The sequence below is a fragment of the Nyctibius grandis genome, chromosome 5 (genome assembly GCF_013368605.1).
Source record: "Nyctibius grandis isolate bNycGra1 chromosome 5, bNycGra1.pri, whole genome shotgun sequence".
Classification (NCBI taxonomy): Eukaryota; Metazoa; Chordata; class Aves; order Nyctibiiformes; family Nyctibiidae; genus Nyctibius; species Nyctibius grandis.
The window spans coordinates 48,807,664-48,822,679 of record NC_090662.1 but is presented as its reverse complement, the minus strand read 5'-3'; the positions used below and the strand labels follow the sequence as shown (position 1 = coordinate 48,822,679).

General features: G+C 39.2%; 1 protein-coding gene across 1 annotated transcript in view; it reads right to left on the bottom strand.

The window, feature by feature from the left end:
* Positions 1-15,016, bottom strand: part of TMTC2 (transmembrane O-mannosyltransferase targeting cadherins 2) — a 274,892-nt gene that overhangs the window by 63,559 nt on the left and 196,317 nt on the right. Inside the window, 4 exon segments of the mRNA XM_068401614.1 lie at positions 10,603-10,648; positions 10,651-10,683; positions 12,401-12,585; positions 13,464-13,549. Of these exon segments, the coding sequence (XP_068257715.1) occupies positions 10,603-10,648; positions 10,651-10,683; positions 12,401-12,585; positions 13,464-13,549 (350 nt within the window).

Sequence of the window (15,016 nt, the reverse complement as noted above, 5' to 3'; positions counted from 1 at the left end):
CAAAAAGGGCAAGAAGGAGGACCCGGGTAACTATAGACCGGTCAGCCTCACCTCCATCCCCGGAAAGGTGATGGAACAACTTGTTCTTGGTGCTGTCTCTAGGCACATCAAGGATAGGGGGATCATTAGGGGCAGTCAACATGGCTTCACCAAGGAGAAGTCATGCTTAACCAACTTGATAGCCTTTTATGAGGATGTAACCCGGTGGACAGATGATGGTAAAGCTGTGGATGTGGTCTATCTTGATTTCAGTAAAGTGTTTGACACGGTCTCCCACAGCATCCTCGCAGCTAAACCGGGGAAGTGTGGTCTGGATGATCGGGTAGTGAGGTGGATTGTGAACTGGCTGAAGGAAAGAAGCCAGAGAGTGGTGGTCAATGGGACAGAGTCCAGTTGGAGGCCTGTGTCTAGCGGAGTCCCTCAAGGGTCGGTACTGGGACCAGTACTATTCAACATATTCATTCATGACTTGGATGAGGGAATAGAGTGCACTGTCAGCAAGTTCGCTGATGACACAAAACTGGGAGGAGTGGCTGACACAACGGAAGGCTGCGCAGCCATTCAGAGAGACCTAGACAGGCTGGAGAGTTGGGCGGGGAGAAACTTAATGAAATATAACAAGGGCAAGTGTAGAGTCCTGCATCTGGCAAGAACAACCCCATGTACCAGTACAAGTTGGGGGCAGAGCTGTTGGAGAGCAGCGTAGGGGAAAGGGACCTGGGGGTCCTAGTGGACAACAGGATGACCATGAGCCAGCAGTGTGCCCTTGTGGCCAAGAAGGCCAGTGGCATCCTGGGGTGTATTAGAAGGGGTGTGGTCAGCAGGTCGAGAGAGGTTCTCCTCCCCCTCTACTCTGCCCTGGTGAGGCCGCATCTGGAATATCGTGTCCAGTTCTGGGCCCCTCAGTTCAAGAAGGACAGGGAACTGCTAGAGAGAGTCCAGCGCAGAGCCACAAAGATCATTAAGGGAGTGGAACATCTCCCTTATGAGGAGAGGCTGAGGGAGCTGGGTCTCTTTAGCTTAGAGAAGAGGAGACTGAGGGGTGACCTCATTAATGTTTATAAATATGTAAAGGGCAAGTGTCATGAGGATGGAGCCAGGCTCTTCTCAGTGACGTCCCTTGACAGGACAAGGGGCAATGGGTGCAAGCTGGAACACAGGAGGTTCCACATAAATATGAGGAAAAACTTCTTTACAGTGAGGGTGACCGAACACTGGAACAGGCTGCCCAGAGAGGTTGTGGAGTCTCCTTCTCTGGAGACATTCAAAACCCGCCTGGACGCGTTCCTGTGTGATATGGTCTAGGCAATCCTGCCCCGGCAGGGGGATTGGACTAGATGATCTTTCGAGGTCCCTTCCAATCCCTAACATTCTGTGATTCTGTGATTCTGTGGAGACGGTTGTCAAGCATTGGAACAGGCTGCCCAGGGAAGTGGTGGAGTCACCATCCCTGGAGGTATTTAAAAGACATGTAGATGTGGTGCTTAGGGACATGGTTTAGTGGTGGACTTGAAAGTGCTAGGTTAACGGTTGGACTTGATGACCTTAGAGGTCTTTTCCAACCATAATGATTCTATCATTTACAATCGTGTATTTTTTATACACTTGCAACCTGAACGATTTAGTTATTAGGAAAATAATAAAGTGTCCATTGGCAGAAAATATGCAAACCAATGGTACATGTGAACAGGTTTCCATATTTACTTTAACAATTACTTAATTTGTAAAATCTTTGAAACTCGTGTTAAAAATCAGAATGGTCACACACACACATTTATTAATGAAACTTGTCCAATCTATAAACTTCAAGAGAGTTGCATTCTACTTTTCTATTAAAGGTAACAACAACAAAGAAATTCACGGCAGTGGAAAACTTAAGACATAAATTGACAATTATTTCAGTTCCCTAATCCAAATCAACATTCAGCCATGTGCAACATCGCCTGCACAATGAGTGGTGGCAAGAAATTCAACAGCTAACTGGAATAAAAGGAATCAAATCAATCATTCAAAAATTTTTCAATTTTTACAGTTCAACTAATATTTTCTGTTATTTATACACCCATTTCTTAGCCTATTCCAAAAGGAAAAACATAGGGAATTTAACTTTAACACTCATTTACTAATGTAGTACAAGAAAACACATTGATATGCAACTGAAATACTATTTAAAGGAGCGTATACATAGTTCATTAACACCCCTTTTAATACTTTATGACAAAGGAATGAGTAATGGGTTAACTTTTAACTAGACTTAGACCACTCTATCTAAAATCCTGGTACTCAAGTGGATTTTCTTTGCCATAGAGATAGATCAGCTGTAAGACTACCATTCTCCAAAGCAGTATTTCCCCATATTTCCCCAGAATCCTTGGGACTGAAAAATAATCTTTCAAAAGAAACAAAAACCAGAAAAACTCCAAGAAACTAAAACAACAACAAAAGCACTCCTACTAAAATGATCCCAGGACAAACAAATTAAGAATAATTAAAAAACAATAACAATCATATAATATTTATATTAAATAATAATACTAACAAAGGATCAGCTTGCTAGGAGCTATTTCCCCTGAAAGGCTAACTTTATACTCGATAATGAAGTGGAATGTGATCTTAATACAATCCTTCAAAAAAAAACCACAGTAGTTAAGATTTTCTAATACATATCACACACTGTTAAAAAGTAAAACTAGGTACCATTTACATGAATGTATGTTACATGGTTCTAGATTAACCTCTCATCTGCTGATTTCATATTTGTTTTGTTTCAGATGCACATTGTCATATAAGCAAAGGCTCCTTGCAGGGAGCATGTTAGACTTAATGATGAGCAAGTACAATAGAACTGTCAATGTAATAGCACTGTGCCTCTATAGGTCCCATGTTCCCATACTTTCAGATTAAAACATATGTCCTCCCTGTGCTCCTCCTCTTAGGACCCCAAAAGATATTGCTGAAAAGACAACTGAAAAATTATCTCCCTAAAGGAGACAATGCAGGGTAAATCTGCCTTGCATAATCCTTGTATATGTTAATTATCTGCCACCCAAATCACTGGATGGTAAAAATTTAATGTAGAAAATACAGAACTTGGTGTTGACAAGAGCAGATGTCAAAACAGAAAGGAAGATGGAGATGCACTTTGAAAAGGAAAATCTGTCAGATATACATTCATTCAGGATTTAAATTTCACTTTTCCATCATTTCTTTGACTTGGGAACATAAACAGGTTGCCTTAGAAAATGATGAAGAGGTCTGCATCCCTCTGTACCACAATGCCACAAGGGGCTTGTCTTTCATAATGCAACTGCGCAGCCTCCTTCTGCAAATCAAGGCTGCAGATGTGCTTACCCTCCCTAGATATATAACTTCCTTCTTTTTTCCCTCAGGTACCAGTGCATACAACAACATAATAAATCTAGAAGCATAGTTTGATGTTATACTACACTGATGTTTAAGATATACTGCAAAAGATTAACAGTCTTGGTGATAAATACGCAGTGCATGCACATCTCTGAAACAGTTGAAGCATGTGAACTAAATGAGGATCAAATTTTGTATAGACTAAGTATATTCTGTTTGGTTTTTTTTCCTTTTACAGAATAATCTCCTTGAAGATTACAAGGAATGTATTGTATTTTAAGAGGGCTTTTGATGGATGGGAGTCAATCCACATTTACTTTGGTTGAGCAGTCTTATAGGCCTCAATTAGCCAAAGCAAAGCCTTGGATCTGATTTAATTGGACCACTAAGCTACTTTTGAATAAAAACACCTAAAGTGGAACACAGATATAAATGAAGGGCAAAATAAAATCAGTTGCAGTGTGCAACAGCATGGACTTTGCACAGCTGTTTCCTGCTGTACAAAGACTTCCAGTGAAAGCAGCATACTGACACAAACAGAAGCACTGAGCTCACCTGAAATAGATAATTTCATTTTAATTTTCCAACAGATGTGAAATCAGTAGTAAACCATAAGAGTACAAAGTAAGAATTCATAACTGAACAAGTGATTGTATTTTTTTCTTGCCTTTTACTTTATTCACACACATTTTAAAGATTATTTTTTTGTCAGTAAAACACAGACATTATGCCAGTGTAGGTTTCTTTAAAACACTCTTAATAGAAGCACTTTCCATTAGAATCATGCCTAACTGGGATCCCTGTAGTCCAATTTCAGTATTGGACCATATTTTTGGTCTACAAAATGTTACGATTATACTTATTTTCATACAAAACCCATATGTTTAAAATACAAATGCATTTCAGGCTTAGACTCTTAGGTTTTTCAGAATATTGCCTAGGCAAACCCAAGCATTTCACATGATATTATAGAACAATAGTCCAAAGAGATAAAACTAAGAAAACCTAAGAACCTGGAAAAAAAACCCTGGTATGAAACATTGCATCCACTACCACCTCAGCAATTCACTGCTGTAACCTTTGTACCCAGCTTGAATCCCTCAAACAAAACAAAGTGAAAAAACAGGAGACATTGCAATCAGCCCAGAGATTTATACTCAGCTTTGGACAGCAGATATAAACTACCGCAGTCTGCAAAGTCTCAGAGGGGGAAGAGTTAAAGTAGCAGGATGGGAGCAGGGAGGGGGAGAGAAGGAAGCACAACCTTTTACTACCATCACTGTTGGAATGGACTCCATTCTTATTTCCCTAAAACATATAATAAAATATACATATGAAAGAAGAAAATCCTTTTTTTTCAACCAAGCTAGTTTTAAAAGAAAAAAAGTTTTTAATGTACTTTTAGTAAGAAATTACCAGCAAAGCTTCATGAGATGCATAGGAACCACAACCATGACTGGAGCTCAGACAAGTGCAGGTACCATGCTCTGCATAAGTTATGATGTGGGATATGTATTTCACAGTTTAATCATCTTTGGCTCTTAAAAAGTAAGTCTTGCACAGCATGAACTGTAAAACTATAGCAGCAAAAGTGTTTCTTGGAGTTCTAAACAATATTTAAAAGTAATTAAATAAAAAAGCATTTAATAAGAGGAAGGGTCAAATGGGATAGGAGCCTTAACAATATTAACAGGTTTGTACAAACAGCCACATCCACCCAAAAGCATAATCAAATAAAGTGATAGATATGTTATAATCATCAACACAGAAAGTCTCTCTGCATGCTCAGCCTTTGTACTTATGATGCAAACCTCTGCACCAGATGTAAAATCTGGCTCCCCTTTCCTGTTCTGTACCTGGCTGCCACTTGCCTATGATTTGTTTTCTGTCTGTGTGCAATGTAGCAGATTAGCAAGGAGAAATCTAAACTCTAATCTGTGCATCATTAACTGTATTCACTCCTGCAATGTTAGCTTCTTTTGTAACTTGCATTTCTCATAAAAAATTTTTGTAAGACCTTGCATTAAATGCATTTGAAAATAGACATTCAGATGTTAGTAGGCAAGGGCAGGTAAGCGTGATCAAGACATTTGTCTTTATGACACTATCTTGCCGATCTAAACCTGGACAATGCCACCCCAACATCTTTCTTGTTACTGTTCAGTATTAAAATAAAGCCTCCACGGTCCACCTCACACCAGTTAACTGGCAGAAGGATGAATTACTGTAGCAGGTGGGCCAGTGTGGTTTTAAAAGCAATGTAATACAATCAACTGTATAATATCAGATTTCAAGGAACGCAATACACATCTAGAGCAGAGGCTGATCCTTAAGCAATCCTAATATTGGCATTAAAGTGTTCAAGATCCCACAGGGACCATTTTATCTTTTGACCCCAGGTTTTAATTGAAAATTTAAACAAAATATATTACCTATTTAATGCAGCTGAGCTGGACTCTGGCCTTTGTAGTGCATGTTGCCAGGCCAAGCAAATTAATCTGCGTAACCTTAGCATGTACTTTTTAATTTACATCAAAGAAATATGACACAGAGAAAATAAATACCAAGCCAACCCTATACAGCTTGTTGAATAATTATTTTGATTCTAGTTTTAGAGTTTTAATTTTTAGCTGTTTTGGGTTCTTTTAAGAAAAAAAAAAAATGAAAAGGTTTTACTTCTTGGTACAAAGCCAGAGAAACATATGGTTTCCTTAGCTGAGTTGTTGCACACCTGGCAAAATAAATCACAGCAACAGGAGACCAAAATCTACCCTGCAACTTTTCATATGCACAAACTTAGAACATATGATGCTGGTCTTCTGGTCCTGCCTTTTGCATCATGAATAAAATGCAAAGTCAAATGAATGGCTTGCTTCTTGAGGCCCAATACTTCTTTTTCCTTTAAGACGCAAGTTACTTAGAGTTTTAAAGGAGGAGAGTCAGCTGGGCAAGCTGGCACACCAGAGGAATGAGTCACTGGACCCATCAGAGCGAAAGGCCAATAGAAGCAAGGGCAGGAAAAGATGTGTAACACAAACAGGGAAAGCAGGTGGTGTAAAGGCTTAACACTGATGGAGTGTTAATGCCACCGCACTCTGAGCGCTGGAGGTCAAACCTTAATTCAGTTTAAAGAGCTCGCCTCCTGTTTGGTCTCTTTCGAGTATGCCATGTACATCACACAGGGAAAAAAGCCTCCAGAAATTCTCCAATGAAACGACTGAATAATTATTAAAAATTAGAGGAAGTACAGTTTTCTTACATCACATGCCAATATCTAACACTGAACCAAGCAGAGCGATTGCCAGAGACTCAGAATACATCGATCACAATGACAACTGCAGCAGATAATCCTCAGTGTATTCTTGGATTTCCTGATAAACCGTGAAGACTTTTTCCACATGTAGGGAGACAGGGAAGGGCTCCTCCTTCCCGAGCAGATGGTGAGCACTCCCCAGTTTCTCCCCCTTCCTCCACAGCAATGAGCACATGGTGAGTGGGCACAGCTCAGAGTCAGGCTCATGCAGTTCCAAGAACACGGGACAGGACTGGCCTATTTCAGTTCCTCTAATCTCCCTTTTAAAGGCAAAGAGTAGGCAGACAAGTTTATGTAATGCTGTTTATCAAGGAAAGTGTTATAGAGAACGTGTTTATAATTTTATCTTGAACATCAAAACAGAAACAAACAATCTGGTTGGCCTTCTGGTGCCCGATGACATGGTATGAGCTGCAGAGCGGATGCACTCTTGATAACGGATGCGGTTGCCTTGTTCTCCTGTCATACCTGATGCAAAGAATAGGTGTTTAGGATTTATCTCACCCAACTTGAGCTATCAAGACTAAGCTAGTCACCTCTGCTCCTTTTACAGGAGAAGTATGCTCGCAGGGGATTATTTATATAATCTAAAATATATGTCTAAGTCAGATGGGCTTAATTACTCCCCAGAGGTATCTTTTTCTTTCCACGCTATAAAGTGAGCATAGCTACCGAGCTCTGTCTTGTCATCTAACCTTTACACTATTACAGGCAGGAGAGACTAACCTAATTCCATGTGTCTAACTGCAGTCATGTACACTCATCGACAGGTGCATCCAGGACATCTTTAAACAAACCAGCCTGAGTCCTGCTGTTAATAATGCTGCACTGCATTCAATCTGAGCCACTACCCTACTCTGTATGCAGCTTCTTGGATTGCTTTTGCTGCATAGCCAACACGCTACACCTCAGCAACTAGTGTGAAGCGAATTCTGGTTTCCCTGCAACAGCTGCCATCACAACAGCAACCAAAATACAAATATATGCTATGTTCAGGGTAAGTTGTACTTTACGCAGTTCCGTAATACCCTGCCTGTTGCTCTTTGCAGTAGGCTGAAAGGGGCTAAGGCAAGCTCAGCTGACCCTAACTTGTTATGCCACTAGGACATCCATGAAGTGAGGTGGCTGCCTAAAGGAAACAGAAGCCAGAGCATGGGCAAAGCAGTGGAGGGAGGAAGTGTAGCAGCAGCCAAGCCCACGCAAAGGACTGAGCTGGTCTTTGTGTTCACTCTCACTTTGTGAGTTAATAAATGCAAATCCCAGGAACAGAGTGAACTTGGACATCATGGACTGTGCTTATAAAGGAAGGTGAGAAAGGCCCCCTGAACCTAAAAGAGTAACCAATGGGAAAAAATGTAAAAAACTAAAGAATCTTATAGGTCATCATGGTTCTAAAGGGAGCATCTATTCACGGGAAAAGAAAAAGGGTGGCACAGGCCTGTTTTGTAAAGGAACAACCATCAAGCTAGAGCAGCATTAGTTTACTTTTTCCAATTGCAGTACTTCTGAGGAGCACTTTTATCAGATTTATGAAATATATATCTGCACTAAAGAGGGCAGTCAAACTTTGGAGGGTTTGCTGGAGCCCTGCAGTACTTCAGCAGTCACTATAGGGCATCAACAGTTAAGAAGAGGCATAATTCACAGAGTGGTTGATAACCCCACCAAATTTATCAGCAAATGCTGATAGATAAAACTGATAAAACAATAGTTCTGCTAAGACGCTCCATGAATAAAAGTACACGCAATAATCAACTTCTGCATTTTAGGGATTTTAGCCATTTGCATTAATCTGATAAAGCTCAGCATTCACAGAGAAGTAACTCTCCCTTGAACCATATGAACTCTTAAGGAAGTGTTTATACTACTATTGACATTAGATACTTTGTCACTGTGTGTCCTGGTTCGGCCTAAACCAGGCCGATTTTCCTTTCAGTGATTTTTACTTTCAGCTAAGTCTCCTCTAAGTAGCTGCACTTTCTGAAACTAACTGCATGTTTTGCAGACAGTGTCTGCTTCCAGGACTGATAACGCTCGAAGTTTGTAGTTATCGCTGAGGCACCGGTAGGGATGTTGTGCAGTAAGGCTCTTGCTGTACTTAGTCTTAGAGAAACCAAGGTCACTGCTGAATTCCTCACTGCTTACGAGTGAAGAGCTGAAGGGGGGTTGCAGCTGCAGGGGGGAGCAGACAGGGCAGGTGACCCAAAATTGACCAACGAGGGTATTCCATCCCATACACGTCATTCTCAGTATAAAGTGGGGGGGGATCACGAGGGTCTCGCTCTCTTTCTGCTATGGCCGGTGTCCAAGGAGGACTCCATCTGTTTTCCTGCTGCCCCCGATCCCGATCCGTGCATCCCTGAATACAGCTCTCGACCGTCGCTAGGCCCAGCCTGGGCCTTCCCGGAGCCTGCCCTGCAGTGCCGGTGGTGACGTGGCTGACTTCAGGGGAGCTCAATCTTGGTTTTGTATATATATTTGTATATATTTGATTATTTCTATTATTATTATTATACTCTTTTCCACTATTATAGTTTATTAAAACTGTTTTAACTTTCCAACCCGGAAGTCTCTCTCCCTTTTCCTTTCCCTTTCCCTTTGGGGGGTGGGGGCGGGGGGGGAGTAATAACAGAGAGCATCTGCCGCAGGTTTAATAGCCGGCCCAGCTTTAAACTGTGACACTGTGACAAGAGAAGTACTTAATTTAACATTTACAGAGATTTGCAAACACATAGCATCAGTTACAACTACAATATTAGAATATTTTTCCCTGTGCCCAAGTACTCCTAAGCAGCTAATAAAAGGTGCCTTTCCTAAATAAATGGTGGTGCCTCCTTTCAACAACTGTGTCAAACCAATTGGTATCCACTAATACATTCCCTTGTATTTTAGGCATTGGGAGGGGGGAAAAAGCCACAAAAACCCACAGGCTTCCTGTTGATTCCAATTGTTTCTACATATATTTTTAATTGCTTACTTTGAACTACTTTAGAGCATCTTACATCCTTTTCTGTCCCAGACAGAAGCTCACAGAGTCTACTGGGCCAGACACTGAGGTTACTTAGCAGAATCACATGCCCTTTCAGAGAGAATTCCACTTAAAAGCATCTCTGGGAACATGAAGAACCTGCCCTATTGTTTACAAATCTGAATACTATAAATAATAATTCATATTATCTTGTATCTGTTTAATGTGTCCTGTATAAAGATGTGATGAAGAATACGAGGAGCTGAAGTTAAATTATAAAAAAAAACCCACCTCAGGTACAATTAATGTTTCTTGCAGTATTCAAGGACCCTGCTAACATTTTGAAGGCCAGATAGGCGGTCCTGGAAGAAGAATTCTGTCACTGTAGATGTCTAACTAACAGTACGTCAGGTGGGAAATAAGTTTTTGGAACAACCTGCAAAAAAATCCAAACTATCTTTGTGGGCCTATTGGGACATCTTGTTGGTTTACAAGGAAATTTAACACCCAACACGCACACTAGATTCCTATGTTATATATAATCAGTCTAATTCCATTTTCTATGAAGTAAATACAATTTCTTCTTAGTTTCAAAGATGACTCAATAGGAGATTAAAAAGAAAACCTCTATGAATTGCACATGAGGTCTCCAAGATACTGCATGAGAGATTCTGGAGGCAAAGAAAAACACTAATCCATGCATTCTAAGTGTAAACAGTGCTGCATGGAACACTCTTAAAGATATCCAGTATCCACCAGTCTCATCATTTATTGTGCCTTATTGCAGTTGCTGCATTCAAGCTCTGAACCTGCTTTGGCTCGCATCTACTTAAGGCAATTATTTTTGTTTTTATTAGCTAGTTTCATTTGAGCACCAGTTGCCTGGCTAAGCTCTTTTGTTTCACCCTGCCTGACTCTTCAAGTATCTTTCTGAAGCGCTAACAATGCACTTACTTACCCATCATGTTGTATAAGCTCTGTGGTGCAAAACTGTCTTGGCATTTGTCTGTATTGCTTCTTTGTAAACCACAAGGGCATCCTGAGAGAGAGACACAAGTGGGACAAATCATTAGTAAAGCACCAATTTCAAAAGCAGCCTTTCATATATGAAGTAAAACCAAACTATCTTCCTTGCCTAAATGAAAGGTGCAGGGAGAAAGAAAATACATCAGTGTCATAAATATCATAGAAAGCTCACACTTCGCAATTTACAAAAGTTTAACCAAATCAGTGAAGCTTATTGACAAGAGATCAAATTAGTTCCAATATTGCAACTCTTTTCCCAGGTGGAAATAAAAGGACCATTTTTTTAAATCCCTCAATGACTCATAAGTTTATAAACATATGTAAAATTCTATAGGCTGTCAGAGAATATGTAATAATATCAATCGCAGACAAAGGACTTTCTGATGACAAAGCTACAGTAAAGTGATCTAAAATAAAGAAACATTGTCTACTGCCAAGTAATAACAAAACATAAATCCTCACAACCGAAGTCTGCTCCACAGAAAGAATGAGATGGACTATAGTATCAAGAATGCCAAAATTGGATTCCCTTCACAAATGTGTTGTGCCTTGAATTACTTGATCACACATTGATGATTCATTCAGCACTTAAGACGCTTACTGGTCAGTCTGTTAGCTCTGCATCATTTCCTACATCATCCCATCAAACAGTTGCAGCTTGAGAAGGCTGAAATATGCTTGAAAAAAAAAAAAATCTAAGTGTTTGATCAAATCAAGCTTGGGTCAGACTGCAATAATCACCAGGCAGAAATCTGATGGTTTATATCTTAAAATCCCTTGCACCTCCCAGGCATTGCACTCCAACTCTACAATCTTTTGGTCCATGCAGACAACATGCTGCTTTCTCTTATCTTTATAGATGTACTAGTTGTTTGTGTTCTGTGTTTTAATCAATTAGTAACCGCCACCTGACAGAGCTGGATTCAGCAGGACAGATGGACAGAGAATTCATAGAGCTTGTGCATGCCTAATCTTAAACAGCTGAGGTAACTGTCGCAGTCTGGAAGAGTTATAGGATCAAAACCATGCATAACTCCTGTTCTGAAGAATGCCTGGCAATGCAAAGAGACAATGACTTTCTTTCAAATACTGCTGAAGGTCAAAACTCAAGCAAATGTCCAGTTTTAGTAATTTCATCAGGGAAGAATGGAGAGGAATCACAACAGTCACATTGCATACATAAATAAGATGGGATGGGTTACTTGCAGCATATGGTTACATTAAAAATATCCAACCCACTTTAGCACTTAGGTCAAGTTATCTGAAAATAGCACATAATGGGATGTTTTAATCACTGACATTTTGAATGTTCTAACTAGGTCTTATTTTGGAGACTCAAAAGCAAACATAATTGGCATTTTTTCAACTAAAGACGGTCTTACTCAGTTTTGAGTTAAAAAGACACTACACTTTAGGTCAGCTGGTCTGTAATCAGGCTATATCCTTTGCATACCAGCCATGAGGACAAAGCCAAAAGAAGGTATTAACACATATCAGATGTGACCATTGCTAATATTGACTCTGACACCAGAACATCACGTTGCTAATTAACATCATCACACCTGTGGCTGTAGAGAATAAATATTCTCAGCAGAGAACGCTAATCTTGATTTGGTGAAATTCAATCAATTTGTGCCTGTCATGTATTTTGAAAGTCTGGATGGAAGTTATAGGTATTATTTATGTATGAAGGTTTTATCACGATATTGTAGACAAATCTGGAGTCTTACCTCATAGTGTCCTTGTTCATGGAAAAGTTTTCCTAAGTTATAAAGACAGCTAGTAACAGAGCTTTTATGAGCATGAGGATCTTTCAAGTTTTCATCAGGGATCTCTGAACACTTCAGGAAAGTCCTCCTGGCTTCCTCTGTTTTCCCTTGGTTCATCAGGATGATACCAGTATTTAAATAGGCAGCTGTGAAGAGGGAAAAAATGTTATCTTTTAATGGGGTTCCATTATGTTTTATCTAATCTTTGTTTTAGTTCAAAGTAATATCTGAAAGAGATCCCACAGTTATCTAATTTGGCTTTTCTATAATATAGATCAATCACTGGTGTAAAGATGAACATATAAGAGGTAAAAGTTCTGAGACAAGGAAAGGAGAAAGTGGCTACAAAGACTGAGGAAGGAGGGAAGGAACAGTGGTTAGGCAGGGTGCTCCGTTTTGTTCCTCTGATCAGGACTGTATCAAGCATACAGAGTCATTGTTTGAAATGTTACATAAATATATACATATGTTTATACATATATATGCATATATATATACATATATAGAAGATTCAATACTTAAGCTACAAAAAAGTCAGCAATCTTAAAAAGCACACACTTGATTTTGTAACTGATCACTGGCAACATCCTATGGATTATTTCCCATTTCCCTCAGGCAAGAAAGAAAAAATGAAAGGACTTCAAAATATTTTATATTATTCACCCACACCACATACCATAAAATCAGGGACTGTCTGTAAGAAATAGAAAACAGGAGCCTGAAAATTTGGGCAGTAGCATCTATTGCTCACCACCCCAGATCAGAAGCATTTTAAGTTCTACTGGTGCTGCCCAGTGTTAAATCAGTACATGCTTCTTCCCTGCACCGTATTAAACGTAAATTAATCTAAACAAGTTTAGTTGTTGACTAATAAACACTTGCTTTCAACTGAAAAGTGCACAATTTCGCCTTTTGCTTTTCGAATGAAAAACTTGTGAAAAAAAACGTGATATTAAAGAGTATGAAGATTTCCTTAAAAAACAATAGTCAATACTATGCAAGCTTGTTTAGTTGAAATACTTACAAGCTAGCGTGGGTCTGCTACCAATTGCCAGTTTATAGTAATGCAATGCCTCTGAAAACCTGCTGTTTTCCTGAAGTAGTAATCCTCTGCATAAGGACAAAAAAAAAAAAAAAAAAAAAAAAAAAAAAAAAAGAGAGGGAGGTTACTGCAAAGAGTAAGTTCAAAATCAATATTGAAAACAACACTAAGGTAACAAAAATATGCTGACTGGTATTTCAGAGATGTAACAACTCTGCATGTTACTAACAATTTAGTGGGAAAAATTACTTTGTCTGAAAACAGGATTAATTCGTAGACATCAGGTGCATCCATATGGCTTTAACAAAGCGGATGTTAAATGCAATAGTTTTGGCTTCCCTGGAAACCAGATGATTCATTTACTCAGTTGAGAAAATGGTAGACTATGGTAGACTTTTTAAAGTAGATGGAGCATGGTGGACTGATTTGTAAATAATTCCTTCATGTTTAGCCTGTTATTTTTTCTTCACTTGAAATAAGCAGATCTGTTTTAAACACACAATAAAGTTAGTTAACCACCTAACACTTCACATGTATTACCTTAACCAGTCACTAGATTATTCACCATATGGCTAAGCACCTACATCAGTTCAATTTTTTCCTGTCTTCTTTCTGCTCTGAGCAAATTTAATAACTGAAAGGTATCTGAAGAGGTATCAAAAATGACACTGAATACTTCCAGTTCTCAGTTAGTTTCACAGTACATGAGCTTTAATTAAAGCTTTTAAGACAAGCATTCTTGTGCATCATAAATTACACCAGCCACCCACAAATTTTTGAGAAATAAGTGGTCTGGACATCATTGACATCAATTCATGATTGTATGCTTAAATGAATGCTCAAAGCATTACAGTTCCCAAAGTCTTAGGAGACTGAAAAAGCATATGCAAATGTACTAAAATCACCATAATTTAAAAATCCTTAAAACCCAGTAATTTCAGAGTGCAGACTCAGACCTTACCTACCCTCCAGGGGTAGATGTCCCTCTTCATACACCTCAAAGTGTTCACGAAAAAATAAATGTAGCTATTTCTTTTAGGTTGGAGCGTTATCATATCCATTTGTAGTTTCCCTAACCTACAGCAATTTTCTCTTCTTCCTCTATGCTTTTATCTGCTGATAGCTTTTCAAACTGCAAAGAGGTTGGACTTTTTCCCCTCCAGACTCTAATCAGGTTTTTTTTTCCCTCCAGATTCTCAGGAAAACTTTTTGAATTAAACCGGTAGACTTCGGGGGAAGAAAAGAGTAGAGCAGTTAGCTAAAGTAACCACTGTCTGTATTGTTTCCTTCCTATCACTGGGTTAGGATTTAACATAATGGAGGAATATATTCTCTTTTTTTCTGTACTATCTCTCCATCAGCACCACATGGCCACGCTTCTGAAACTGTCTCTCAACTAACCTCAGATTAGGTAGTAAATAACTTTTAATATTAACAGAATTTACATTCAGTTCGTACTTGCAGTAATGTGAGCAATGAGAGAATAGCATTCAGGATACTTTTTGGCATGGCATCAAGGTTTTTAACTACTGCCA